Source organism: Prionailurus viverrinus, chromosome F2, assembly GCF_022837055.1.
Source record: "Prionailurus viverrinus isolate Anna chromosome F2, UM_Priviv_1.0, whole genome shotgun sequence".
NCBI classification, from domain to species: domain Eukaryota; kingdom Metazoa; phylum Chordata; class Mammalia; order Carnivora; family Felidae; genus Prionailurus; species Prionailurus viverrinus.
Genome location: NC_062578.1, coordinates 46,383,217 through 46,410,868, shown reverse-complemented (window position 1 = coordinate 46,410,868; position 27,652 = coordinate 46,383,217). Strand labels below are relative to the sequence as shown.

Genomic DNA, 27,652 nt, shown 5'->3' with positions numbered 1-27,652 from the left:
TTATTTATTTTTGACAGAGAGAGAGACAGAGCATGAGCAGGGGAGGGGCAGAGAGAGAGGGAGACACAGAATCTGAAGCAGGCTCCAGGCTCTGAGCTGTCAGCACAGAGCCCGATGTCAGGCTCGAATTCACAGACCGCGAGATCATGATTTGAGCCGAAGTTGGATGCTCAACCGACTAAGCCACACAGGTGCCCCCGCAAAGTCTATTTTTAAGCAAAGGCATCTCAAACACATCCTTCAAATTTGCTAACAATATGTGCAGAATCAGAATAAACAGAAACTTAATCCCATTTATGTAGATATAATTCCCATTATAAACTTTGGGTTTGGGACTGCATTGGTTTTCAACAGTGAAACAGACTAGTTGTAGAAAAAGGCCTTTTTGGAAAAACTAGCTAGTTTGGGGAGTAGAGACAGAATAAAATATTTTTAAAATAAATAAAATCTAGTCATCAGGGTAATGCAAATCAAACCTACCAAGAGATAACAACCATTTCACGCCCAGTGGAATGGCTGTAATAAAAAAGGTGATAACAAATATTAGTGACGATGCGGTGAAACCAGAACCCTCAATCCGCTACTGGTAGTAAAGTTACAAAGAGTTGCCAAACAAACACAGGATTACCTTTTGACCCAGCAATTCTACTCCTAGGTATATATTCAAGAGAAATGAAAACATGTCCACGCAAAAACTTGTACATGACTGTTAATAGAAGCATCATTCATAATAGCCAAAAAGTAGAAACAACCCAATGTCTACCAACTGATGAATGGACAAATTGTGATAATATCTGCACAATGGAAGATTATTCAGCAATAACAAGGAATGAAGCACTGATTCATGCCACAATATGAATGGATCTTAGAAACATTATGCTAAGTGAAAGAAACCAGTCATGAAAGCCCAACATATGGTATGATTCCATTGATATGAAATGTCTAGAATAGGAAAATACACAGAAACAGAAGGTAGTTTACTGGTTGCTTGGGGGGGGGGAGGAGGAATTGGGGATAATAGCTAAAGGGTATGAGACTCTTTTGAGGTAATAAAAATGTTCTAAAATTCATTCTGCTGATAGTTGCACAACTTTGAATGTACTAAAAATCATTGAAGTGTATACTTTATTTTTTATAAAATTTTATTAAAGTTTTATTGTTTTTTTGTTTCAAGAGAGATAGCAAGTGAGCAAGGAAAGGACAGAGAGAAAGGGAGACAGAATTCCCAAGTAGCCTCCTCACTGTCAGCGCAGAGCCCAATGTGGGGCTTGAACTCATGAACCGTGAGATCATGTCCTGAGCTGAAATCACGCGTCAGATGCTTAACTGACTGGGCCACTGAGGCGCCCCTAAAGCATACACTTTAGATAGGTGAATTGGATGATATATGAATCACATCTAATAAAGCTGTTAGAAAAATAAAATCACCAAAATGTTAGAATAACTTACAACCTATGCATTTGGGTTTAAATTACAGTGTCGTTCTTGGGTTGTTTTTTAAATCTCATGAGATTATTTTTAGAAAGAAAGTCTACATAGCATGGTTGTAAAAGAGCAAGGCTTTGGAATCAGACCTGGATCAGCTTGCGGCTTGAACACTTTAAAGCTGTTTGTCTTTGAGCAAATTATCTCACCTCTGGAAGACTCAGTTTCCTAAACTGTTGGGAATAATACCAGTCTCTTACAGATATTGTTAGAGGCCCATAGTAAGTGTGCAATTAGTGTTAGCCACACTTGATGATAAAACAACAATTGACCTCCCATTGGTGTAGTTATCTGAAACAGGGATAAACAAATCTTTTCTGTGAACAGGGCACAGTGCAGAATAACTGCAATGCAGAGAAGATATTTCAACAAATATTTACAAAGTGGCCAGCACTCCATAGAGTGAGTTGGAGGTTGGGATTGGGGGTGAAATAAGATGTATCTCTTTCAATCCCCAGGAATTTACTGTCTGCTAGGTGGCACTGAAGGTAGAGGGTGCACCTCTCTGTACAGATTATTTTAATATTAGTATGTTTTTGAGATACGAGTTTTTTTTTACCAAGGATACAGGAATAGGAGAGGCCAGTGAAAGGAATTCATGGGAAGGTACATTGGAGAAGATGACACTCAAGCTCACTATTGGAGAATGAGAAATTTTTGCTTGAAAAAGGCCAAAGGGCTTCCCTAGCAGCAAAAACAGCGCAGGCAAATGCCTAAAAAGCCTATTTATATGTCAGCTCTCAAACTCACATCTCCTACATTCCGGGCTTCTATATCAAGTGCAAGTTCAAAATCTTCACTTGGATGGCTCATAGACTTCTTAAACTCTCCCTCACAACATGGTCCACTCACAGCTTTCCTCATCTCCAGTGATGGCACCTCTATCCTTCTGTTTGCTCCTGCCAGAATCCTTGGAGTTACTCTCAACTACTTCCTTTGTTTCATTCCCACAGTCAACTTGTCAGGAAATCTGCTTGGCTCTACCTTTAAAATACATGCAGAATCTGAGTTCTCAAACCTGTCACTGCTACCACCCTGGGTTGAGCCACCATCAGCCCCTGTCCGCTTCTACCTGTGCTCAGGTACGTTCTCTATACAGCACCCAGAGTGATCCTTTTACATAAAAATGCGATCATGATACTTTTCTGCCTAAAACTTCTATGGTTTGCATTTTGACAGAATGAAAGCTGGGGTCCTTGCAAGGGCTGACAAAACCCTTCCATGATTTTTTGCCTCACACCTCCCTTTACCTTTCTATTTACTTATTCACCCTTGACTTCATTTGGCCCTCTGATTTTGGTTGGTCAAAGTAGTGGTTTACAGTTTTTTCTCTTTGCCTATGTACTACTGAAAAGGGAATAAATATAGCTAGGCAGGTGTTACAGTTCCTTGTTCTACAAGCATCCATTGTCTGACTCCTTGCTTACTTAAGCATTCGCATACTTGCAGGACCCTGGCAGGCTTTGGATGTCCTCCATACCGCCTTAGGAGGCAAATGTGGAGCCACTGAAGGTTTAAATAGGTCATATTTGCATTTAGATTGCTTGGCTTTCAGCATGGGGAAGGGATTTAAGGGGAACTCCACTGGAAGCAAACAGTGGACAAGGGACAAGTTAGGAAGTTTTTACAACACTCCAAACGGGGGCCTGTGCTAAGGCAATTGTTGTTCATGGGAGTGGAGAGAAGACTCCGGATTCCAGAAATGCTTCAATGTAGACTTGGCTTAGTATGGATTTCTGGCTTGAGTCCCTTGGAAGATGAAGGTACCACTTACTGAACATGGGATTTACCTAGAAGGATGAAATTCAAAGATAATGAATATGGAAAATGTACATATCCTTTTGGATATGTTGATTAGGAAGCACCCAAGGAAGAGCTACCACTGAGCAATGTACAGCAAGGAATTGGATTTAGGGTTCTTAGGCTCAGAGGGAGCCTGAGGTGGAAACCTGGTTGGCTGGGAAATGTGAGTTGACATGACTTTTCTAAAAATCTCCTCCCCCCTCTTCCTCCTAATCCTAATTAGAAGTACCGTTTTTCTTTTTTTCGAATTTCACTTTTAAACTCTCTGGAATACACACTATGGGCATACTCAATTTATTGTCCTTTCTCCTCGGGTAATTTTTAAAGCTTAGATGTCATCTTGAAAACGCAGCAGTCCTAACCGACAGGAGCAAAAAATGTGGGGTAGATCTGGTTCCCAAAGCGCACGAATATGTGCATTTTCACAGCGAGGGTGAACTCCGATGCCGTGTGTGGCTCTGCCCTCCTTCAGTATCAAGAAAATCCTGGGGCCCGACTCCCCTTTCTGCCTCCTTTTCTCAGGACCAGCTCATCAGGGCCGCTCTCCCGCCCCCACTCGCCCGCGGGTCCCTTTCTCACTAGGAGACACCAAATTTCCTGGACGGGGCGCCCGGGATTTTGCTCGAGGGACCAGGCCCGAGTCGCGGTCCCCACAGGAACGAGGCCCGGCGAGTTGGGACCCTGCGCGGGGTCCCCCAGCCCCTGGCGGCGGCGCCCGCCCCCTGCCCCGGAGGAGGACGGGCTGCGGCGGCCCGCATTGTCTCAGCTCCATAGCAACTCAGCCGCGGCGGGGGCCACGCGCGCCGCTCTGCGTCGGCGTCCGCTCTGCGTCGGCGTCCGCTCCCGTCCGGCTCCCTCTCCGGGGGAGAGACGGGCGCTGCCCGGCGGTGGCGCCCTGAGAGCCCCGCGCGGGCGCCGGGCGCGGGCAACGGCGGCGGCATGCCCGAGAAGCGGCTCACGGCGGGTAGGTGCGGCGGTGGGGACCACACACCCGCCTCCGGACTTGACCTCTCCTCGCCCGGGCGCCCCCCACCGTCCGCGCTTTAGAAAACCTGGCTCTACTGCGCCTCTCATGGCGTTTTATTACGAACTTCCTCACCCCCCCTCTAGCCCCGACCCCCGTTTGCATCGCCTCGTTCGCACCGTCTTATTTTGTCTTCCTTAATTCTCCGTTTTGCAGCTGGAATAATGGAAGCCTACAAGGTTAACTCCAGGGTCACAGTGAATTAGTGACCAAGCTGGATTCCAGAGGCCTTTCCTCCCCACTTCCACCTTGAATTCCAACTTAAAATTCAATCCATGTGCAAAGAATGAAGAGAGGGCCAACATTTTACTGAGCTTGCCCACGTAGAAAGCAGGCCTAGGTGCCGTCTCAAATTATTTCATTTACTTTAAAAGGAAATCAGATTTGAGTGAGATAATGCCATATTTTATCTTGTTTCAGAGCCACCAGATATTACAGAAGAAGAATTTGTAAGTACCATTTAGAGGGCTATCTCCCCCTCCCCCCGTGGTTCTTTAAAAATAGCAAATCATAGATTGTAGAAAAAAGCTGTAGGTTTTCTTTTCTCCTTTTTGCCAGATGAATGTAATAGAAGCTTTGGTTCGGCAACAATGGTGCTGAGTACAAGACCTTTTTACATTCTTTAACAGGTACATTTTTTAAAAAGAGGCCAATTGATTTTTATGGTGGGTGCTATTGTTAAAGTTCTTTTACAAAAATGACTTCATTTTATTTCTCTAAACTCTTTAATGACTCTGTGAGAGGAACGTTTTATCTCTGTGGTTTTACGGTGATGTGGTTGTGCAGTTGATTGATTGAAAACAAGTGGTGGGTTTATAGTTATAATTACTTTAAAAATGTACTAAATGGGTGAGCCTGGGTGGCTCAGGTGGTTAAGCGTGGGACTCTTGGTTTCGACTTGGGTCATGATCTCACGGCTTCATGGGTTCAAGCCCCACATCAGACTCTGTTGTGGCAACACGGAGCCTGCTTGGGATTCTTACTCTCTCCTCTCTCTACCCCTCCCGCACTTGTGCTGTGTCTGTCTCTCTCAAAATAAATAAACTTAAAAAAAAAATGTACTAAATGTTTTCAGGTCAGACTTCTGGTGAGTAGTCACAAGTACTTTGCTAAGTAGTACATTATTTGTCATTTAGGTGAATGCTATATCTAGGATGGGTTCTATTGTAATTCCTGTTGTGTCTTTAAGGAACTTGCCCAAAGGTAAACAGAGAGAGGAGGTAACAGTGCCTGTTTCCCACTAAGGTCTGAGTTTGATTCCAACAGCTCTAACCACTGAAGGGGCCAAGGATAGGCTGCTCCAAGATGGGTCACTTTGTTATGAAGATTATTTTGGGTTAAAAAGTAGTGAAACCCAGCAGATTCAAGAAAAGCTCCTAACCTCTCCCACAACAGCCTAAAAAGAATTTAGGTAGAGGACCTGCACCAGGAAGGGAACCATCACCACAAAGAACTACGTTATGATATGAACAAGGTGTGGTAGACAGGGAGGAACCTAGCAAGGCCTGTTTGATCAAAGTCCTCTACGTCCCATGGTTTCCAAGTGTCTCCAGGACACATTTGTTTACCAAACATTTACTCCTTTTCATTTTCCTGTGAATTACATTTTTTCCCTTTGAAGTCCCAGACCCATGCCCCCTTCTTAGTTCAGAATGACCTATATGCCTCATTTTGCCTCTCTTTGGAATTTCCACGTCTTGGTGAATTCCCCATATGTACACTGTTGAATCTGATCTTCTGCTAATCTGTCCCATGTAAATTTAATTCTCAGTCTAGCTGGAAGACCATGAAGGCAGAGAAAAATTTTTCCTTCTCTTCACCATTTCTCAATGTTATTTGCTTATGTCCTCTGGTACTTATTTCTCTTCTTGGACAAGTATCTTATTTGCTTTTGGGTTTTTATTCAACAGACACCGGTGCTTCTATACCCACCGTGCAGTGCTAGATGCTGAAGATAAGTCTCAAAAAGCTTAGGCTAAGCTTAGGGCTTAGGCTATATCTGCTAGCACCTTCCATTTTCACCCTTCCACACCGTTGGTCCACTTCGGAGAGAGACAGACAGACAGACAGACAGACATCAGGATAGAGGCACAAAAAGCATGTCAGCAACTCCACCCATCTTCTCGTTGCCTTGGCATAACCCTGTGTTGTAGCAGATTTCTTTAAGCTGCTTCCAGAACTATTCTACATTCCAGCAGGAGGTCAGCATTTCTCGAGCCAATCAATCTTTCTTTCTTTCTTTCTTTCTTTCTTTCTTTCTTCTTTCTTTCTTTCTTTCTTTCTTTCTTTCTTTCTTTCTTTCTTTCTTTCTTTTATTTTTTGGGCATTTTTTCATATTCTTTTTTTTTAAGTTTGTTTATTTATTTTGATAGAGCCAGGGAGGGGCAGAGAGAGAGAGGGAGAGAGAGAATCCCAAGCAGGCTCTGCGCTGTCAGCACGGAGCCTGACACGGGCTTCAACTCATGGACTGTGAGATCATGACCTGAGCTGAAATCAAGAGTCTGATGCTTAATTGACTGAGTCACCCAGGCGCCCCTGGAGCCAATCTTTTCCATACAATTCCAGCATCAAGTCTCTGAGGGGCACTCAGCAGCATTGCACTTAACCATTTGAGCAGGCTGCTGACCTTTTCAGGTCTTTGCAGCCGTTTGGGAACTCTTAAGAGAAGGCTTTATTAGCTACCCCTTTTTTCTCTTGTGTCTGTGCTACCACCATCTCCCGGTTCACCCATCTATCATGTCGATGTTCCCATTTCTGGCTTCTCTTTCTTTGCCCACGAAAACGTTGACCTTCTTTGGGATTCTGATCCACAGGCTCTCTCTGGAGGACCTCTTCTTCTGCTATAGTTTTAGCCACCCTTATTTCACCGGGCTTCCAGATCTATACATCTCTAGCCTAGGCACCTTTTCTGATGCCAGAACTCAATATCTGTTGGGTTATCAGGCACCTTCATCATCTGGATGTCCCTATTTCACCTCCACAGTCACATTCCACATATATTTATCTCTGTTTTTCTTTTTCTTTTCTTTTTTATATATTTTATTTATTTTTGAGAGGGAGAGAGAGAGAGAGAGAGAGCACGCACACACAAGTGGGGGAGGAGCAGAGAGAGGGAGACAGAATCCGAAGCAGGCTCCTGGCTCTGAGCTGTCAGCACAGAGCCTGATGCGGGGCTCGAACCCATGAACCGTGAGATCATGACCTGAGCCGAAGTCAGTTGCTTAACCGACTGAGCCACCCAGGTGCCCCTTTACCTCTGTTTTTCAAGAGTGTGGTCAAGTGAATTTACCTCTCTGCTCCCCTGCGCCCCATGCTGTTTTTCTTCCTCTTTTTCTTGTTTTGGTGAATGGTACCACTGGCCATTCAGTCATCCAAGCCAGAACCTTTCTTCCCCTTTCTTCACCTCCTGCCTGCAATCATTTACCAAGTTCCTTTCATAGCCAGATATTTTTCTCCATCCTCACAGCTACTGTCTTATTTCAGGCCCTTATCCCTGGGCCTGGACTTTGGCAGTTGTCCTAACTGATATCACTGCCTCCAATAGTCCTTCTGTCGACTCCAATTTTTCTTGGCCTGAAGCTTAAAGTGCAAACTCCTGAGCATTGACTGCGCTGGATGATATTTCTTTGCTCTGTCTACCTTTACATTTTCCTTCTCCCATCCCTCCTACCCTGGCTGAAAGATTGTTATGAACTCTAAAAAAAAATTACCGTATTACTTAATGACTCAGCTCTTTTATGAATCCTACTGTTTATTGAATGCTGACTACGTAGTATTTAACCTCAAAACAACTCCATTGGGTGGTTATTATCACCCACATTTCACAGGCGAGGAAGTTCAAGTCCACAGTGCTAACCAGCTTGGCCTGAGTCCACACATCTAATAACTGGCAGAGCCAGAATGTCAAACACCTCCCTTTGGCACTCACAGTATTTTCTATATTACATGTGAATGTCAGGCAATGTGTCCCTATATAACTTTTCAGCCTTTTTAAACCTTCCTTCCCACTACTTTCTGTGTGGTAGATAATGTCATACTGTTTGGGGGATTATAGAGTATGTCCACATACCTTCTGCCCCGGCCAAACTGCCCTTCTTGCCTTTGCTGCGGAGTTCTGTCTTGGTTACCCTCCCCCTCTTTCCCAGTCTTGCACACCCTTCAGGGTCCAGTTCATCTCCTCTGTGAAACCTGTCCAACCTCAGATCATTTGGACTGCCTTTGAACTCTGTGCAGCTCGTGGTAGGGACCATTTTGTGACCAGCTCCCCAAATTCATGGGCTTGCTCACCAAGCATTATCTGTAGGTGAAATAATTCACACCTTGTACATGCATTTACCTCTGTTTTTTCAAAAGTGTGAAAATATTTTTCTTTTATTATTAATTTTAAATTGTTAATTTTAAAAATATTAAAATATTTTTTCTCATTATTATTTATAGAAAGATAATGTGACAATGCTCTCTAGGTCCCCTAAATCGATTCTACCCTCTTCCACAGTATATAAGAGATACACTGCTCTCCATTTTAGACTACCTTTTCTAGTGTTCCTTACAGCTAAATGTGGTTATGTAACCAAATTGTGGTCAATGGAATGTAAGCAGAAGTGTCGGGTCCTAATTCTGGAAAGCTGAGGTTTATAGAGATTAAATAACTCACCCCTAAGTCACACAGCTAGTACCTGGTCAAGCCATGGTTAGAATCTGAGTCACTCTGACTCTAACACTCACATAATATAAAAGGAGAGAACATGCCGTTTTTCTTCTTTCCTGCTGGCTGGAATGAGGATGTGATGCTGGAGCTGAAGCAGTCAGCTGGGATCATGAGTTCGAAGTGGTGTCCGGAGGGCAGCAGATCCTCCATCATACGATCATAGGGACCTAAGCACCTGCTGTTTGAGAAGGCCAGTCCTGAACTGCTTTTGATTATATGAGAGAAATAAACTTGTATCATAAAGAGTGTTATTTCGTTTTTCCATTATTTAAAAAAAAATTTTTTTTAATGTTTTTATTTATTTTTGAGGCAGAGAGAGACAGAGCATGAGCAGGGGAGGAGCAGAGAGAGAGCGGGAGACACAGACTGGGAAGCAGGCTTCAGGCTCTGAGCCATCAGCACAGAGCCCGATGCGGGGCTCGAACTCACACACCTTGAGATCGTGACCTGAGCCGAAGTCGGACGCTTAACCGACTGAACCACCCAGGCGCCCCTTGTTTTTCCATTATTGACAGCAGAGTCTATACTACTATAAAGTGCTCCTATATTCACAGGAACTTTTTTCGTACTGTATTTTCTCTGTCAGTGCTGTAAAAAGTACAGTGCTGTTGTGGACATCTGTAAAATACGTTAACTCTTACATGAGATCTTCAGCCTCAAAGGACAGAATAACTCTGTTAGGATAAATCATTTGTGGTCAGGGACACATTGCCTGACATTCATATGTGAAATTTGCAATTTCGTAGCAAAACTGGCAACTATTACAGGGCTGGTACTATGTCTCAGTACATCTTCACGTTCCCTAGAGTGTGTAGTACGATGTCCAGAATATACTATTAGGTGATTAATAAATTTTGGTTGATGGATATCTTCATATGTGATAATTAGTGTGATTTGTTTCACTTATTTTAATTTAATTTTATTATTTTTTTACTTAAAAACTTTTTAGAGTGTAGTTGACACACGATGTCATATTAGTCTCAGGTGTACAACATAGTGATTCAGGTTCTTTATACGTTATGCTATACTTCACTTTTTTTTTTGAAAAGTTTCATTTTATATATATTCTATAATTCTTTTTTTTATGTTTATTTATTTTGAGAGAGAGAGGGAGAGAGAGAATCCCAAGCAGTCTCCACACTGTCAGTGCAGAGCCCAACACGGGACTCTGATTCACAAAACCACGAGATCATGACCTGAGCCAAAAATCAAGAGTCAGATGCTTAACCGACTGAGCCACCCACTAGCCCCTATATTCTATATTTCTTAAACACCTCTCTGGTGGCATTTTTCTACTTTAGTATTTTTGTTAACTTTGTATTTGTTTGATTTTTGGTACTTCTGTTAGGGAAAATATATACACAAGAAATTTAATACACTATATTTTCTCCTTAGTTCCTCTGGGAGTATATTTTTAACTAAGCAATGTATGAATATTGTTATAAATACTTCAAATAATGAAAGTGATAAAGTGAATGCTTCTTTTCATCCCTTCCCTTAATCCAAACCTCTCTCATTTTTATATTCCCTAAAAACTGAAATATAAATCTGTCATAGCAAGAAAAGTAGAGTTCAGACTGCTTTATGTTGCATTGGGATTTGATTATGTGTTAGGTATACATTGAGGAAAGTTTAAAGTGAGAGTGACTCCTAAATTATTTTTAGCTTTAAAATAGAAAATAAATTCATATTAAAGACTTAATTATTTGACTCTTAAATCCAAAATAATCATATTTTTTTCTTGTGCCCCCAAAACTGTTTGAAACTATGCAGGCGGGCATGTCACAACTCAAAACAGTCTTTGTAGAGTAAAAATTTTGTAGTTCAATGATTTCTTTTTTTTTTAAGATTTTCTGATATATAAAGCCCACAGTTTCATTAATTTTAAAAGCAGATGACATTTAAAAAAAAAAAAAAGAAAAGCAGATCCCTTTATTTTTACCATCAAAACAAGAGGGACTGTACCTTCAAGCAGTATTTATGGTATTTAACTTATTAAGAAGGATATTCATTTTTAGCTAATCTTTTGCTCGTTCAGCTTCATATTATGCTGTCTGTTGAGTGAAATTAAAGTCCACACAGAGGTGGCATTATATGGAAATGGTGGAGGGCAGGAGCAGGTAGACATAGGCACCATTCCTTTCCCTCGGTTCCCTCTCTCTTCTTAAGAGCGTGCACCACAAGTGTTTCCAAGAAGTCATTTGGAAACAGACAGGTCCTGCAGGTCCTTTGGAAAGTGTTAGTCTGTTTGGAATTCTTCCATCTCAATGGAGTCCAGTTCTCTGGTTGGAATCGAATTTCTGATGCTTTCTGGAACTGCAGAAACTGCATTAGAAGTTCCACCAATAAGTAAGTGACCAAGCATATTGTTAAGCAACTCCTTGCACTTACAGCTTTATTAGGCACTACTGGGGACACACATTGTCCACTAGTATTCTCAAAAGTGGTATAGTTTCTGATTGGAGAGATGACCTTTAATGTGAAACAGTAAGAGGATAAGCAGTTTATGTTTAAGTGTGAATTTTGAGGTTTGAATCAAAAGTGCATTAGGACTTAGGGAAACTTTTTACCCATGGGTAAGGTGTGGGATGGGAGAAGAGGTGATACATTTTTTAAAATTTATTTATTTTTGAGAGAGCACAAGCAGGGGAGGGACAGAGAGAGAGAGGGAGAGAGAGAATCCCAGGCTGACAGCATGAAGCCCAATGCAGGGCTTCGGCTGATGGACTGTGAGATCATGGCCTGAGCTGAAATCAAGAGTCAGGCACTTAACCCACTGAGTCACCTAGGCACCCCCGAGGTTCTCTCTTTTAAATTAGAATATCAGGTTGTAAGGACCTTTGTACAGGGAGAAAGCCTTAGGGTATTTGGCCAAATGAACTGACTGAAGCCAAGTAGGTATGATTAGAGATGAAATTGGATAAAAGGGAATTGAGAGCTTCCTTTATCTTCCCCAGATCTTTGAGAATTAATTCCAGTAGAGAGAGTGAGAACAGAAATCTGTTGCTGGGTGGATGCTGATTGAAATTTGTGATGGTAACTCTTAGGAATGAAAGGAGGAGGGTCCATACTTCTGGTCTTTATTGCATGAGACACCCTTATTTTCTGCCTCCTTCATACACTACATTAATAATACAGTACAATTTTGTGAACCAGATGGGTCTGAGAAATACACCAAGAGTTCTTAAATTTCCCCAAATGCTTTGATGGTAAGCAGGGTGCACTTTCAACAAGCCACCTTGTGGAGTGTGTTTCTCCTTGTGTTCTTATCTGACTCTTTTCCTCTTTTTGTAATACCTCTCCTTTTTATTTTAGTGATATTGTTTTACTAGAGTCTTTATTAGGCTACCAGTCTTTTCAGCTTTCATATCCTTAATGTAATCATTCAAGCATTCATTCAACAAAAAATATTGTAATTATCTACTATCTAAAAGCATTGGGAATCGAAAAAGTGAATAAAAAAGAACCTTTTTCTTCCAGAAGTTCACAATCCAGTGGGTGGGACGTGTAAACAGACAATTTTAGTGTGAAGTGTTAAAGGTTGTGATAGGGGAAAATAGGTGACCACTACTCTAGACTGGGGAAGAAAAAGGGTAGGCAGGAGAATAAGGCAAAAAAAAAAAATTTTTTTTCTAGGTAGAATAATCAGCATGTGCAAAGGTGTAGAACTGTAAAAAAAATTGCTATGACTGAAGCATGGTGGTATGCGTTGAAGCTGGACAGCTGGGCAGTAGCCAAATTGCATTCATTATAAACTCTTTTTGTGATAGAAAAGGGTTGGGCGTTGGGGGGCAGGTAGATCTCTTGTATTAATTGAAATGTGATTAGAAAGACTGATTCATAGTGTGGTGTGGGTAAGGAGGGGTAGGGAAGATAAGGTTTGGCATGTTATGGACAGCAGGGTGAAGCAGAGGTCCTAGGTCTGACCCTTAGTGGATGGGATCCCAGGGTAGTAGTCAGAAGATGATCACATGTCCAGGGGCTTATTCTAGAGGTGGTGATAGTGATTTGGGATCTGTCATTTAGTACACAGGAGGCTAAGAAGGCTGATCATCCATAAGGTGCCAAGAACCTTGATATTGTTTCCTTGTACGTAAGTCCCCCCTCCATTTTATTATGAAAAACTTTAAACATATGAGAAAGTTGCAAGACTTGTATAGTGAACACCTATATACTCACCACTAAGATTTCACAGTTATTAACGTTTTGCTACATTTGGTTTTATGTGTTTCTATCCTGTCCACCATGCCATCTATCCATCAATCCACTTTTAAAATATGTTTCAAAGTAAGTTGCAGGTATCCACATGATACATATCGACCCTAAACATTTCTAAGCAGGAATTTCTAAACATGAATATCATAAACTACTGTTTTGTATTAGTTTGTGGGGTTCTTTTGTTGATGTAAAATTTACGCACAATGAAATAGAAAAAATTTTAAGGAGGGGGGGGTGCCTGGGTGGCTCAGTCGGTTGAGCGGCCAACTTCGGCTCAGGTCATGATCTTGCGGTTTGTGAGTTCAAGCCCTGTGTTGGGCTCTGTGTGGACCTTGGAGCCTGGAGCCTGCTTTGGATTCATGTCTCCTCTCTCTGCCCATCCCTTGCTTGTGCTCTGTCTCTCAAAAATAAATAAATGTAAAAAAGGTTTTTTAAAAAAAATTTTTTAAGGGTACCATTTGATGAATTTTGACAAGTGTATCCAACGATGTAATCCAAACATTCATTAATATATAGAACATTTCTATAATCTTAGAAAGTCTCTTCAAGCCTCTTCCTAATTTCTTTTGCCTCCACTCCCCTAAGACAACTACTGTCCTATGTTTCACCATAGATTAGTAGCATAGATTATAGATTTTACTTAGATTTAACTTCATATAAATAGAATCATACAGTTAGTTTTCTTTTGTGCAAGTCTTTTGCTCAGCATAATGTTATTAAGATTCATCCATGTTGTTGAGTGATTCTGGTGTGTGCATACCTTTTATTGTGGTAAAACATAAAATTTAATTTACCTGCCATTTTGAAGTGTACAATTCAGTGGCATCGAGCACATTCACACTGTGGTACAGTATTCCCCACTATCCACGTCCACAAGTTTTTCATCTTCCCAAACTGAAACTCTGTACTCATTAGACAGTAACTTCTTATTACCCCTCCCATAACTCCTGGTTACCATTATTCTACTTTCTGTCTTTACAGATTTGACTATTCTAGGTACCTCATATAAGTGGAATCATACAGTATTTGCCCTTTCGTGTCTGGCTTGTTTTACTTAGCATAACATTTTCAGGGGTCATCCATGTTGTTGTATGTATCAGAATTGCATTCCTTTTTTTTTTTTTTTTTTTTTGAGAGAGAGGGCGCAAGTGAGAGAGGAGCAGAGAGAGAGAGAAAGAGAATCTCTTGAGAGGCAGAGAGAGAGAGAGAGAGAGAGAGAGAGAGAGAGAGAGAGAGAAGTGGGGCTCAGCTGGGGCTCGTGTTTCATATGAAGTGGGGCTCGAGCTCACCTGATGCAGGGCTCATGTTCACCCGATGTAGGGCTCAAACTTACCTGATGTGGGACTCTAACTGATCAACTGTGAGATCATGACCTGAGCCGAAGTCAGATGCTTAACAACTGAGCCGGCCAGGTGCCCTGGAATTTCATTCCTTTTTAAGGCTGAGTAATATTTCATGTGTGTATTTACCATATTTTGTTTATTCTTTCATATGTCAATGGGCATTTGAGTTATCTCCACCTTTTGGCTATTTTGAATAATGCTGCTGTGAACATGGGTGTAGAAAATTCTGTTTGGGTCCCTGCTTTTCAGTTCTTTAGGGCCTATACCCAGAAGGGGAATTGCTGGGTCATATGGTAATTATATGTTTTACTTTTTTGATGAACTGCCATTTTGTGTTCCACGGCAGGTGTACCATTTCACATTCCCACCAGTAATGTACAAGAGTTCCAGTTTCTCCACATCCTCACCAATACTTGTTATTTTCCTTTTTTTAAAAAAATAGATGTGAAGTGATATCTCATTGTGGTTTTGCCTTTCATTTCTTTTATTGCTATTGATGTTGATCATCCTTTCACATGCTTTTTCACTATTTGAATGTCTTCTTTTTTTTAATGTTTATTATTTTTGAGAGAGAGAGAGACAGAGACAGAGGGCAAGCAGGCGAGGGGCAGAGAGAGAGGGAGACACAGAATCTGAAGCAGGCTCCAGGCTCTGAGCTGTCAGCACAAAGCCTGATGCGGGGCTCAAACTCACACACTGTGAGATCATGACCTGAGCTGAAGTCGGCCACTTAACTGACTGAGCACCCAGGCGCTCCTGAATGTCTTCTTTATAGAAATGTCTATTCAAGACCTTTGCCCATATGAAAAATTTGGATTGTTTATCTTTTTCTTGCTTATCATGTATATGATTTGCAAACATTTTCTCACATTCTGTAGGTTTTTTCACTTTCTTAAGAGAAGGGTTTGATGCATAAAATTAAAAAATTTTTATAAAGTCCCAATTTATTTTTTCTTTTGTTGCTCATGCTTTTGGTGCAATATCTAAGAATCCACAGGCAAATACAAGCTCTTGAAGATTTATCCTTATTTTTTTGTAAATATTTTGTAGTTTTAACTCTTATGTTTGGGTCTTTCATCCATTTTGAGTTAATTTTTGTGTATGGTTATAAGGTCAGGGTCCAACGTCAAGGTCAGGGTCCAACGTCATTAAGTTTTCTTAGCACCATTTGTTGAAAAAGAATGTCCTTTCCTCACTGACTGGTCTTAGTATCCTTGATGAAAATCATTTGATCATGTATGAGAGAATTTATTTATGGACATTATTCTATTCCAGTAGTCTGTAAGTCTGTCTTTATGCCATACTGTTTTGATTACTTTAGTTTTTTTTTTTTTAATTTTTTTTTCAACGTTTATTTATTTTTGGGACAGAGAGAGACAGAGCATGAATGGGGGAGGGGCAGAGAGAGAGGGAGACACAGAATCGGAAACAGGCTCCAGGCTCTGAGCCATCAGCCCAGAGCCTGACGCGGGGCTTGAACTCCCGGACCGCGAGATCGTGACCTGGCTGAAGTCGGACGCTTAACCGACTGCGCCACCCAGGCGCCCCTACTTTAGTTTTATAGTAAGCTTTGAAATCAGGATATAGGAGTCCTCCAACTTTGTTCTTTTTCAAGGTGGTTTTGGCTATTTAAGGTCCCTTGAAATTCCATATGAGTTTTAGAATGAGTTTTTATTCCTTTTTTAAAATCTTTATTATTTTTTTTAATGTTTATCCACTTATTTTGAGAGAGACAGAGAGAAAGAGAGTGAGAGAGAGACATGGGAGAGGCGGGGGGTGGGGACAGAGAGAATCCCAAGCAGGTTCCACACTGTCAGCACAGAGTCCAATGTGGAGCTTGAACCTACAAACCATGAGATCATGACCTGAGCCAAAACCAAGAGTCAGACGTTTAACTGACTGAGCCACCCAGCCACACCTAGGATGAGTTTTTCTATTTATGCAAATAAATAAATAAATAAATAAATAAATAAATAAATAAATAAAAATAATGTTATTGGGATTTTGGTGGAGATTGTATTAAATCTGTAGATTGCTTTGGGTGGATTGTCATTTTAACAATATTGCTTCCAATTCATGAACATGGTATGTCTTTCCATGTACTTATATCTTCTCTAACTTCTTTTCAGTAAATTCTTTGTAAATGGAATTATTTTCTTAATTTCCTTTTTGGATGTAGGTAACTTTTTAATATCAAGTTTTATAGTTGAAATGACTGTATGCAATTACTAATCAAGACTTTTTAATGGTGATCCCTTATAATTCTTGAATAGTCTCTATTGGTAAAAAACTGTATCACCCAATAAGAGTTAAAAATTTTTAGACAATTTTTGTAACCATTTAAAATTGCAGGAGTTGAGATTAACATTTAATAGTTCTTTTTTTCATGACAAACACAACGTTAATATTTCTTAGGATAAAGAAATAGATTTAGAAATCAATAAAATGTGGGGTGCCTAGGTGGCTCAGTCAGTTAAGCATCTGACTTCAGCTCAGGTCATGATCTCACAGGTTTGTGAGTTCAAGCCCCAAGTCAGGCTCTGTGTTAACAACTCAGAGCCTGGAGCCTGCTTCGGATTCTGTGCCTCCTTCTCTCTCTGCCCCTCCCCTGCTTTCACTCTCTCTCTCTCTCAAAAATAAAGAAAAAGAAAAAGAAATCAATAAAATGTTTCATATCAAATATTTCAAAGTAGTGATGAAAGTCTGTGTTGCAGGATATGCATATGTTTTTTGACTGATCACCTTATATCTAGCTTGGATACTACTACAGGCATACATCAGTTACCAGTGGACAGAAATATCTGATATATGTGAAGGCAGAGATTTGGAGCTGTCATCTGTAGCCTTCCAGGATCTCCCTTCCCCCTTTCCTCCAAGCTGTCAGCAGCTTTGTCTTGTGCTGTTTTCTTGGACATCTAAAACAAACTCTTCTGGGAGCTCCATGGGACAGTGTATGCTCTGCACATAGCTAATAAATCTATGTCCAGGGGCTTGAGCAACTCGTTGGCTTTGCTCAGTGTCTTACAGAGGAGCAGTGGGTGTGGAATGTGACTCATAAATCACTTTATCCAGGGGAGGAAGATGGACATGAGGAGTACCAAACAATGTTGCTCACAACCTTGAGTCACCATCCTGGGAGCCCCTGCCATCCCTGGCTGTGCCTGGTTGCCTTGAAGGCTGAAGAGGTCCACTTTCATTTGACCCGTTGAACTCCATTGTCTTCCCCTAGTGAGAAGCTCTGGTCTAGTGATTGGCTTGTTTGGAAAGGAGAAAAGAAAGATCATGTGTAATTTAGGAAGAAACAATAAAAATAGGTGCATCCTGATGGCTGTAATTTTTGAAATACGGTCTGTCTTACTGACTGATGATAGCATTCCTAATCTAAGGTGTGTCAGTATAGGATTCAGCATTGGATATTAGATGAATAGCTTTGGTGTAATGTGTGAATGGCTTGAAATGAAGTTGGAAACATGGATTATTTTTCTACTTCTGCCATTAGCTAACCGTGATCACTTTTACTGTGTTTTGATTTCCACATTGCTTTGCTCATGCATTTCTCTCTGTGCTTTGCATTGTTGCTTCTCATTTATGTATTTCTAATTATAGAATTGAAGTTACTTCAAATGCCATTTTCTCCACTTGAGTCTCTTCTAATTCCTCCTACCAGATAATGTCTCCTTCTTTTGAGAGGAAACATTTAATCCTATAATTTTCTTTTGGCATGTATCATATTCTTTGGTGGACTATGGTTTATGTCTATGTATATCTTACTTCATCTTCCTTGTTTACAAGGTCTTCTTTGTATATCTTGCCTGTTTTAGAGTGGTGAACTAATTGTAGTTTATCTGATTTGAGGGCTCAGCAAAATAAATTCTTAAGCAAAAAAATTTTTGTCTACCATAATTAGCCAGCACATATAAACTATTTTGCTTAACCCTCTTTCAGGAAGAAATTTGAGAAGTCTGGACTAAAAACGGAAAAGCTGACTTCACTTTCACAGATGGCACACCTGTAATACATGAAAAAACAGGTTTCAAGTGTGTATTCAATTCTGAAAAAATGTTCCTACCTTCCATTGCATCATTCAGCAGAGAATCTGTGCTGCAAAGTTTGCAGTCAGGTTCATGGAATGATGTAATGGAGGAATTGATTGTAACTCAGTTTTCTTCTTGATTGTGCCATTAATAACCATCACCAGTTTATTGGTTATTTGGAATATATTAATCCCAAGCATGGCGACTTAGTTCATTTTAATACAGCCGTGTGACTAGATTGTGGAAACTTACAAAGAGTAAGTTTCCTTAGATCAAGGCCTTTTTTAAATGAAGCGTTTTGAGAATAAAGTGTTTATGAAGATCCTTAATAAGTAAGGATAGATAAATAATACGTAAAGGGTTTCATAAAGATCCTCATTGGCTCACTGATATGACAAATTATCTGAACGTGTTGGACTAGAAGCTTCAGTGGGAAGATACGCTCATTTATTTAGAGATGTGCAGGCCTTCCCATTGAAGTGCAACAAGAGAACTGAGTCGGCACTTGGAGACCATGCTTATTTCCCTTGCAGAATTTCCCTAGTAGCAGCAGAAGTGCTGATATTTCATATGGGGAGAAAGCAAGATACAGCTTCAGAAAAGAAAGAACAGATTTTGATGTTTGTGAATACTTGGAGTTTCTATGGTTGAAAATGCAAACCTGAGGATGTGACTGAACGCCAGAGAAATGCCCTATCAGTGTGGTTCAGTTTCAGGGCACCTGAGGTTGCTGGAAGCAAACTGTTCACCAGGTAGGGCAATGCTACTTGATGAGGGTTTGTCGACCAGAGCTGCCTGAAACTCTCATCAGTCCTTGTTGAGATGAGTTCAGAAGTCGAGAGCAAACATGTAAAAACTTTATGGTATGTTGACAGAGTCTGTTTGTATCTACTGAATTTAATAATAAACCATTGGGCTTTTGTATTATGCGTATCTTTTATTTCATTTTCTAGTAATTCATTCTTATTGTATTTTATAGGTTATTTGTCTGAAACTTAGGGAACACACAAAACAAAACAGTTACTTCATCATAGATAGTTTGGAACTCATTGAGTTACAATCTCTGAGAAGGGTGAGGCAACTGGAAATGAATATATGAGTCTGAGGATTATCTAGAAATTTGTGGCCATGTGACTGGCCATATTCTAGCAATATTTAGGTGCACCTGACTCTGTGAAACGCACATTCTGTTTGATAGGTAAAATTTAAAAATAAGGTGCTATTTTAGAAAAATTAGTAAGGGACAGTACTCCCTTACTGTTATTAATTAAAATACTCATGCTTCCCATCTGAGGATTTTTGATCATGAGCCCAGTAGTACAAAATTTGGCCACCCTTACTGTGGGACAGTGCCCTCCATCTAGGAGATCCTAAAAATATTTATTAAATTCAGTTGATTTCTCTTAAGACTTAGCAGAAAGTAGATAGTTCACTAAATAAAGTCCAGAAAATTAAAGTAACTTTGAAAGGTAAAATTTGAAAGCTTATTAGCTGTATATCACCTCTACCAGCCTTGCTCTGCTTTGTTAAATCTTCGCCAGTCAGAACTTTGAGAATATATTATTGAGGTACCACTATGAACGTAGACGGTTTATGAGATGCTAAGTGTGTTGTTGTTTTAATCAGTTGAGATTTTTAGTAAGCTAAATCCTTAGTTTTAAAGTTCAGATTTTTAGTACGTTCCTTGATGTAAATCCTGTAAGTGGTTATTTATAACTCTATACTAATTGTACTACAAATACTTAGAGAAATTACCCTGCAAAATCTATTTTCCAAGTCAATATGCTAGAGTATCTTCCTTACACTGCAACACTATACTTCAACAAATTTTAAAAATTGGCCAATATAAGAAGAAAATAATCAGCCATATGGAAATAATAGCATTGTGTCATATTGTCAACTTTCATGTTAGATTTGCAAAGTGGAAATATAATTATGAATAACAAAATAAACACATGTACTGTATAGCAGAGTATGCCATGATATGCTTTTGACACAATGGAAACAATTGCTAATAAAATAAGGTGTTTTATTTGGAAGAGAAAATTTGTTCTTGGCAGGGGCTTTCCAATTTTGCCAGTTTTAAAAGTGGCTATGTTGGTGGGTGAGATAGTTATGGAAAAAATATATACAATCTTTATGCTTAGAACACATGCATTGTCAAAGTTTCTTCATGCAAATTACTAACTGTCAGATTACTAAAGCTGTCTCATTCTGGGGAGGAGGCAGTAGAATATTTTCTTTACTTAGTTTATCACTTCCATTAGGCAATTTAAGAAATTTACATTATGAATTTCATTTTTACTTCAAACACGGTTCTGTCTTTATTGATTCTGCCATTATTGTAATAAAATATATTTAATATAATAATATACATAAATATCATATACATAAGTGTATAAAAATACGTCTGTAGGAAATTTACCTTGTGTTGAGTTTTGTACTATATTTCATTTAAGTGCTGTGCTATATTTTTCATGTGTTCTGTTTTCCAGCTAGGCATACTGACAAAATCTTTTAAGAGTGTGCTCCATTCTGTTTTCTTCTTTCTTTCCTCCAGAGATTGTAGCACTGTGTTCTATTTATAGTGAGCACTTGCTGTTGACAGACTGAAAAAGATCTGAGGATCTACATTATAATCTTTTGATAAGCAGAATTAGAGAATAATATTGGCATGTTTTAAAACATCTCAGTGTAAGCATAATATTGTGTTTTATATTTTTTCAGGAAGATTCTTTGGCAACAGATGATTTCCTTGTGGACTACTTTAATGAATTCCTAAGCCTTCCAGTGAGTATATTGTTATGTTCTATGGAATATATCATCAAAGCAAAATATTGTAATCACTGGATTATTTTATAAGGTAACTTTATGAAGGATAATCTCTTTCAGAATTATTAATGAAAAGTAAAGTTTGTATCTTTTTATGGAGTTAATCATTTGGGTTTGAATCACATTTGGAAATTACTGAAGAAAGCTGCATCAGTTGTACAACAATAAGAGTGAATGAATGAATGAATGAATAAGAAAGCTGGAATTTTTAAAACAATTTTTAAATGTGTATTCATTTTTGAGAGACAGAGAGAGACAGAGCATGAGCTGGGGAGGGGCAGAGAGAGAGGAAGACACAGAATCTGAAGCAGGCTCCAGGCTCTGAGCTGTCAGCACAGAGCCTGATGTGGGGCTTAAATTCACAGACCGTGAGAACATGACCTGAGCTAAAGTTGGATGCTTAACCAACTGAGCCACACAGGCACCCTGAAAGCTGGAATTTTTCTAACCATTAAAAGTATTTTGTACAAAAAAAATAATAAAAATAATAAATGTGGATAAACTAGAAAAGAAGTATTCTGTGCAAAATCTGATGCTATTGTATTTGGCAGTTTCAGGCTTTGAACAGAGGTGATAAAGACAAAATATAAAAAAAAAACTGTATTTCTTGACTCTAGGCAATTATTGTCTTCTTTTTGTACAGATATTAAAGTGGAATTTGTGTCTAAGTTAACTAGAATTTTATATTAATAGTAAATAAGACATAGGTGGATGCCAAATAATAGAATTTTAGTCTTTCAGAGCATTGACTGTTATACTTAAGTATCAAGGGGGTTGGGGAAAGTGAGATGGGAATGCATAAAAACACTTACAGTGCTTGGCAAATAAAGTTAATCAGGAATTTCAAATAAAAGATAAGAAAGGGTTTTCATTATTATACAAATGCAAAAACTTTTTTCATTAACATATTTACCAGGGAAATTTGGAATATAAAAATGTCACAAGTAATTTTAGAGGGTGTGGGCCATAATATGTTACTTTTAATTAAAATTTTAAAACTCATTTTAAATTTAAATTCTAGTGCAATTTTGGCTTCAGGAGTGGAATTCAGTGATTCTTCACTTACCTACAACACCCAGTGCTCGTCACAACAAGCACCCTCCTTAGTACCATATCCCGTCTAGTCCATCTCCCACCCACCTCCCTCTGTCAAACCATAGTTTGTTCTTTATCATTAAGAGTCTCTTGCGGTTTATTTCCCTCTCTTCTCCCCTCTCCCTTCCACATATTCATCTATTTTGTTTCTTAAATTCCACATACGTATGAAATCATATGATATTTGTCTTTCTCTGATCGACTTACTTTGCTTAGCATAATACATTTTAGCTCCATCCACATCATTTTAAATGGCAAGATTACATTCTTTTTTTGATGGGTGAGTAATATTCCATTGTGTGTGTGTGTGTGTGTGTGTGTGTGTGTGTGTGTGTGTGTATTTATATATTTGTATGTCATATCTTCTTTATCCATTCGTCAGTCAATGGACATTTGGGCTCTCTCCAGAGTTTGGCTATTGTTGATAATGCTGCTATAAACATTGGGTACACGTACTCCTTCAAATCTGTATTTTTGTATCCTTTGGGTAAATACTTAGTAGTGCAATTGCTGGGTCTTAGGGTAGTTCTGTTTTTAGTTGCTTGAACCTCCAGACTGGCTGCACACATTTGCCTTTGCACCAACAGTGCAGAAGGATTCCCCTTTCTCTGCATCATCGCCAACACCTGTTGTTTCTCGTGTTGTTAATTTTAGCCATCCTGACAGGTGTGAGATGGTATCTCATTGTGGTTTTTATTCATATTTCCCTGATAATGAGTGATTTTGAGCATCTTTTTATGTGTCTGTTAGCTATCTGGATGTATTCTTTCGAAAAGTGTCTATTCATGTCTTCTGCCCATTTCTTAATTGGATTTTTTGGTGTTGAGTTTGATAAGTTCTTTATAGATTTTGGATACTAACCCTTTATCAGATATATTGTCTGCAAGTATCTTCTCCCATTCTGTAGGCTGCCTTTTTGTTTTGTTGATTGTTGTTTTTTATTTTTTGTTTTTCGTTTTTTGCTGTGCAGAAGCTTTTTATCTTGATGAGGTCCCAATAGTTCATGTTTACTTTTGTTTCCCTTGCCTTTGACAATGTGTCTAATAAGAAGTTGCTCCAGCCAAGGTCAAAGATGTTGTTCTCCCCTAGGATTTTTATGGTTTCCTGTCTCACATTTAGGTCTTTCATTCATTTTGAATTTACTTTTGTGTATGGTGTAAGAAAGTGGTCCAGTTTCATTCTTCTGCATGTCACTGTCCAGTTTTCCCATTTTCCTTTGTTGAAGAGACTGTCTTTTTCCATTGGATGTTCTTTTCTGCTTTGTTGAAGGTAAGTTTAGCATATAGTTGTGGGTCCATTTCTGGGTTTTCTATTCCACCGAACTATGTGTCTCTTTTTGTGCCAGTACCATACTGTCTTGATGACTACAGCTTTGTAATATAGCTTGAAATCTGGAATCATGATGTCTCTAATTTTGTTTTTCTTTTTCAGAATAGCTTTCGCTATTCAGGCCTTTTTGGTTCCATACAAATTTTAGGATTGTTTGTTCTAGCTCTATGAAAAATGTTGGTGGTATTTTGATAGGGATTGCATTAAATGTGCAGATTGTTTTGGGTAGTATAGACATTTTAACAATCTTCTTCTAATCCACGAGTGTGGAATGCTTTTCCATTTCTTTGTGTCCTCTTCAATTTCTTTAATAAGTGTTCTATAGTTTTCAGAGTGTAGATCTTTTATCACTTTGGTTAGGTTTATTCCTAGGTATCTTATTGTTTTTAGTGCAATTGCAAATAGGATTGATTCCTTGATTTCTCTTTCTGCTGCTTTATTTGTAGTGTATAGAAGTGCAACAGATTTCTGCATGTTGATTTTGTATCTGGCGACTTTGCTGATTTCATGTATTCTAGAAATTTTTTGGTGGGGTCTTTTGGGTTTTCTACATAGAGTATCGTGTTGTCTGCAAATAGTGAAAATTTGACTTCCTCCTTGCCACTTTGGGTGCCTTTTCTTTCTTTTTGTTGTCTGATTGCTGAAGCTAAGACTTTGAGTACTCTGTTAAATAGTAATGGTGAGAGTGGGAGTGGGCCATGATATGTTGAATCTCTTAAAGCCTAGCCACTGAAGATGTCTTTTGAAGAGACAGTACTAGATGCACCCTCTTGCCTAGATTAGTTTTTGCATGTATGTATGTATCTATGCATGCATGTTTGTTGTTTTGTCTTATTTTCCTTTTTCCAAAAGAATTTGTGGTCTCTCCCCCATTTGGCACAGCCAGTCCTCTGGATCCATTATGGGGGTTAGGCTGAGACACCAATCACCTCTCGCTTTCCAGCAACAGGCCCGAGTGATGGTACAGGATACTTCATGGGTTCTTGTTTGGTCTGATTTTCTTTTTCTCTTTCTTTCTTTTTTTTAAATATTCATTTATTTGAGAGAGAGAGAGACAGACAGACAGACAGAGTGTGAGCAGGGGAGGGGCAGAGAGAGAGGGAGACACAGAATCTGAAGCAGGCTCTGGGCTCTGAGCTGGCAGCAGAACCTGACATGAGACTGAAACTCATGAACTGCAAGATCATGATCTGAGCCGAAATCAGACACTTAACAAACTGAGCCACTCAGGTACCCCTCTTTTTTTATTTTTAAAGTTTATTTATTTTGAGGTAGTGTGTCCCTGTGTGTGTGAGTGGGGGAAGGGCAGAGTGAGAGAGGGGGAGAGAGAATCCGAAGCAGGCTCCACGCTGTCAGCACAGAGCCTGATGCAGGGCTCAAACTCATGAACTGTGAGATCATGACCTGAGCTGAAATCAAGAGCCCAACACTTAACCAACTGAGCCAGCCAGGTGCCCCTGGTCTGATTTTGCAACTTTTTCATCATCCGGTTGTGTATTATAAAAAACCCAGCAGCATCACAAAATTGTCAGAATTTTGCTCTTCTTGAGTATATTGTCTTTCCTCTAGGCTCTGCATTCTCCATTTTTCCTCTAATTTTTGTGACATTTTAAAAAGAAAAATGTCTATATTGGGTCTGATTTCAATTTCTCAAGATTTACATGTCATCATCTCAAGTTTTGTGATTATCTTGACTTTTACTTGCTCTAGAACATAAATTCCCCTACCTTTCTTTTTTCTAAAATCTATTTTAAATTATAGAAGTGATATAACAATACTAGAGAAAATTTATCTTAAATGTAAGAAAAATTGAGCCATAGTCCTGCCATCCAGTCAGAATTGATGTTACCATTTCTGTGTGTTTTGTGTGTTTCAGTCTTCAGGTGAGATGGCAGAGTGTCTCTGTGGTCACGTGTTCGTCCCACCCAAGCAGACTCCTCCAGTTTGACCCTTTCATATATCCCATGTGGCCGAGCTCGGCCACTTCTCTCCTGTTTTCTGTCTCTCCAAATCCTTCTCTTTTACATTCTCTCATTCCGTGTCCCCCCCACCCTATGAAAATCTCTCTCATTCCTTTGCAGCTACATATGGTACAATGTAATCTACCTATTAACTACCCATGCTTCACGCCACAAGATAGGAGAAGGGGAAATATGGTAATAGGTTTCCAAAAAGAATTTGGGGACAGGGAGGAGAAAGAATGATGAATTCTCAAACCAAATTCCAGGCAAAATTCTAGAACAGCTTAGTAATGTTTGGTTTATTAGCACTTAGCTAAGAGTTAGAAGCCAGCATGGGTTTATTGAGAATAAATGTGTCAAACTGAGCTCTCTTTTTTTGGAGCATTGTGGACTGGCATTTTAGGGAGCCATAAATTTAATGTATTATAGTTTCAGTAAAGCATAATCATAGCAATAAGGTAATAATACTAATACAGATAAATGGAACCATGTTACTTCCTGCCCTCAAAGCCCTCAAAGGTGGCTTCTTATTACACTAAGAATAAAATCCAGAATCCTGTATGATCTGTCTCTTGCCATCTCTTGGTCTTTATTTCCTGTGCCTCTTCCTCTTATTAATTCTTTTCCGGCTTAGCTGGCCCTCTTCATGTTTCTCCACCATGAATGTGCCAAGCATACTCAGGGCCCTTTAGGCTGGAGTGCTCTTTCCTGAGATACTTGTTTCACCTTCTCCCTGATTTAAGTCACCTCTACTCAGGAAACCTTCCCTCCCACGCCTATCTAAAATAATACACCCAACACATGCTCCACTTATACGGCTTTGTCTCTCCAAAGCTCATATCATTACCTGTGAAGTTAGTTTTCAAATATTTGAACACGTTCTCTAACTGTAGCCAGTAGGGGTTGACACTTAATAGCCTACAGATTTAAGTCCACATTCCTTAGTATGGAGTTCAAGACCTTTTGCAATGTGGCCTGAATCTAACCTTTCTAGTTTTACCTCCCGCTTCATTCTGCTTGTGTCATCCTGCACAATCTTTCCTGCCTCCCCTGAGCCACCCCCACCCACCTTGACCACACATATTCTTCCTGTGTCCATGCCCCAGTGTAATGATTAGAATAGAAGTGAGGCAGATATTACCCCTGTGATCTTAGAAACATTCTTTTGTTACTTAATACCTTGATATCTTTCTCTGTGAAAACAGTGTAAGTATCCTATAAGGTTGTAATGAAACAAGGTAATGTATGTTAAGTGCTTGGCACAGAATTAGTGCTTCTCTTTCTTTTTCCTTCACTAACTAGACCAACTCATTTTCTGATCCTGAAACATGAGGGGCAGTCACTCCTTAATTAGATTAGTAGGTCATTGTCAGTCTGGAGAATAAACTTCTGTGCCACACAAATATGTCATTGGCTTTGACTTTCCAAATTATTTTTATCAGGATGAGACGTTGCAAGTGAACTAGTGTTTTTCCAGCTTAAGGTCACTCAGCTAGTTAAGTGACAAGGTCCACCCAGGTCCACACGACTCAAAAACTTGTCCTACTATGCTGTAAGAACTATAGAACTGGCAGTGGAGGAACAGAATCTGGTCTTATTTTTATTGTGGTAATCTGAAATGGTCTGAAATAAAGCTGATGTATTTTTAGGGGACATTAACAGAGGTATAGTTACAATCAAGAAAAATATTAGTCTGGAGCATAGAAGGCACTCAATAAATGTTTTGCTTTGTCTTTTTTTAAAGTCGTATTGACTTGTCAGACTACATTTGGAATATTGTGTTCCATTCTTGGTGCCACAGGTTAGCAGTTGCTCTGCCA

The 27,652-nt window shown here is 39.5% G+C and overlaps 1 protein-coding gene and 1 long non-coding RNA gene across 4 annotated transcripts in view; one reads left to right on the top strand and one right to left on the bottom strand.

The window, feature by feature from the left end:
- Positions 1 to 2,992: 2,992 nt before the first annotated feature.
- Positions 2,993 to 4,029, bottom strand: LOC125156725 (uncharacterized). Its single transcript, XR_007148742.1, has 2 exons — positions 3,868 to 4,029; positions 2,993 to 3,275 (listed from the first exon to the last, which is right to left on the bottom strand). It is a non-coding gene; the product is annotated as an uncharacterized LOC125156725 (long non-coding RNA).
- An 85-nt stretch (positions 4,030 to 4,114) lies between these two features.
- Positions 4,115 to 27,652, top strand: part of RGS22 (regulator of G protein signaling 22) — a 133,983-nt gene continuing 110,445 nt past the window's right edge. For 2 of the 3 annotated variants that reach the window (XM_047842699.1, XM_047842700.1), the window contains exons 1-3: positions 4,115 to 4,252; positions 4,733 to 4,761; positions 21,343 to 21,405. In XM_047842699.1, the coding sequence (XP_047698655.1) occupies positions 4,228 to 4,252; positions 4,733 to 4,761; positions 21,343 to 21,405 (117 nt within the window). In that variant the 5' untranslated portion in view covers positions 4,115 to 4,227. Of the gene's footprint in view, positions 4,253 to 4,732; positions 4,762 to 4,870; positions 4,942 to 21,342; positions 21,406 to 27,652 lie in introns of those variants that run through there. The other variant, XM_047842701.1, reaches the window with a different exon arrangement.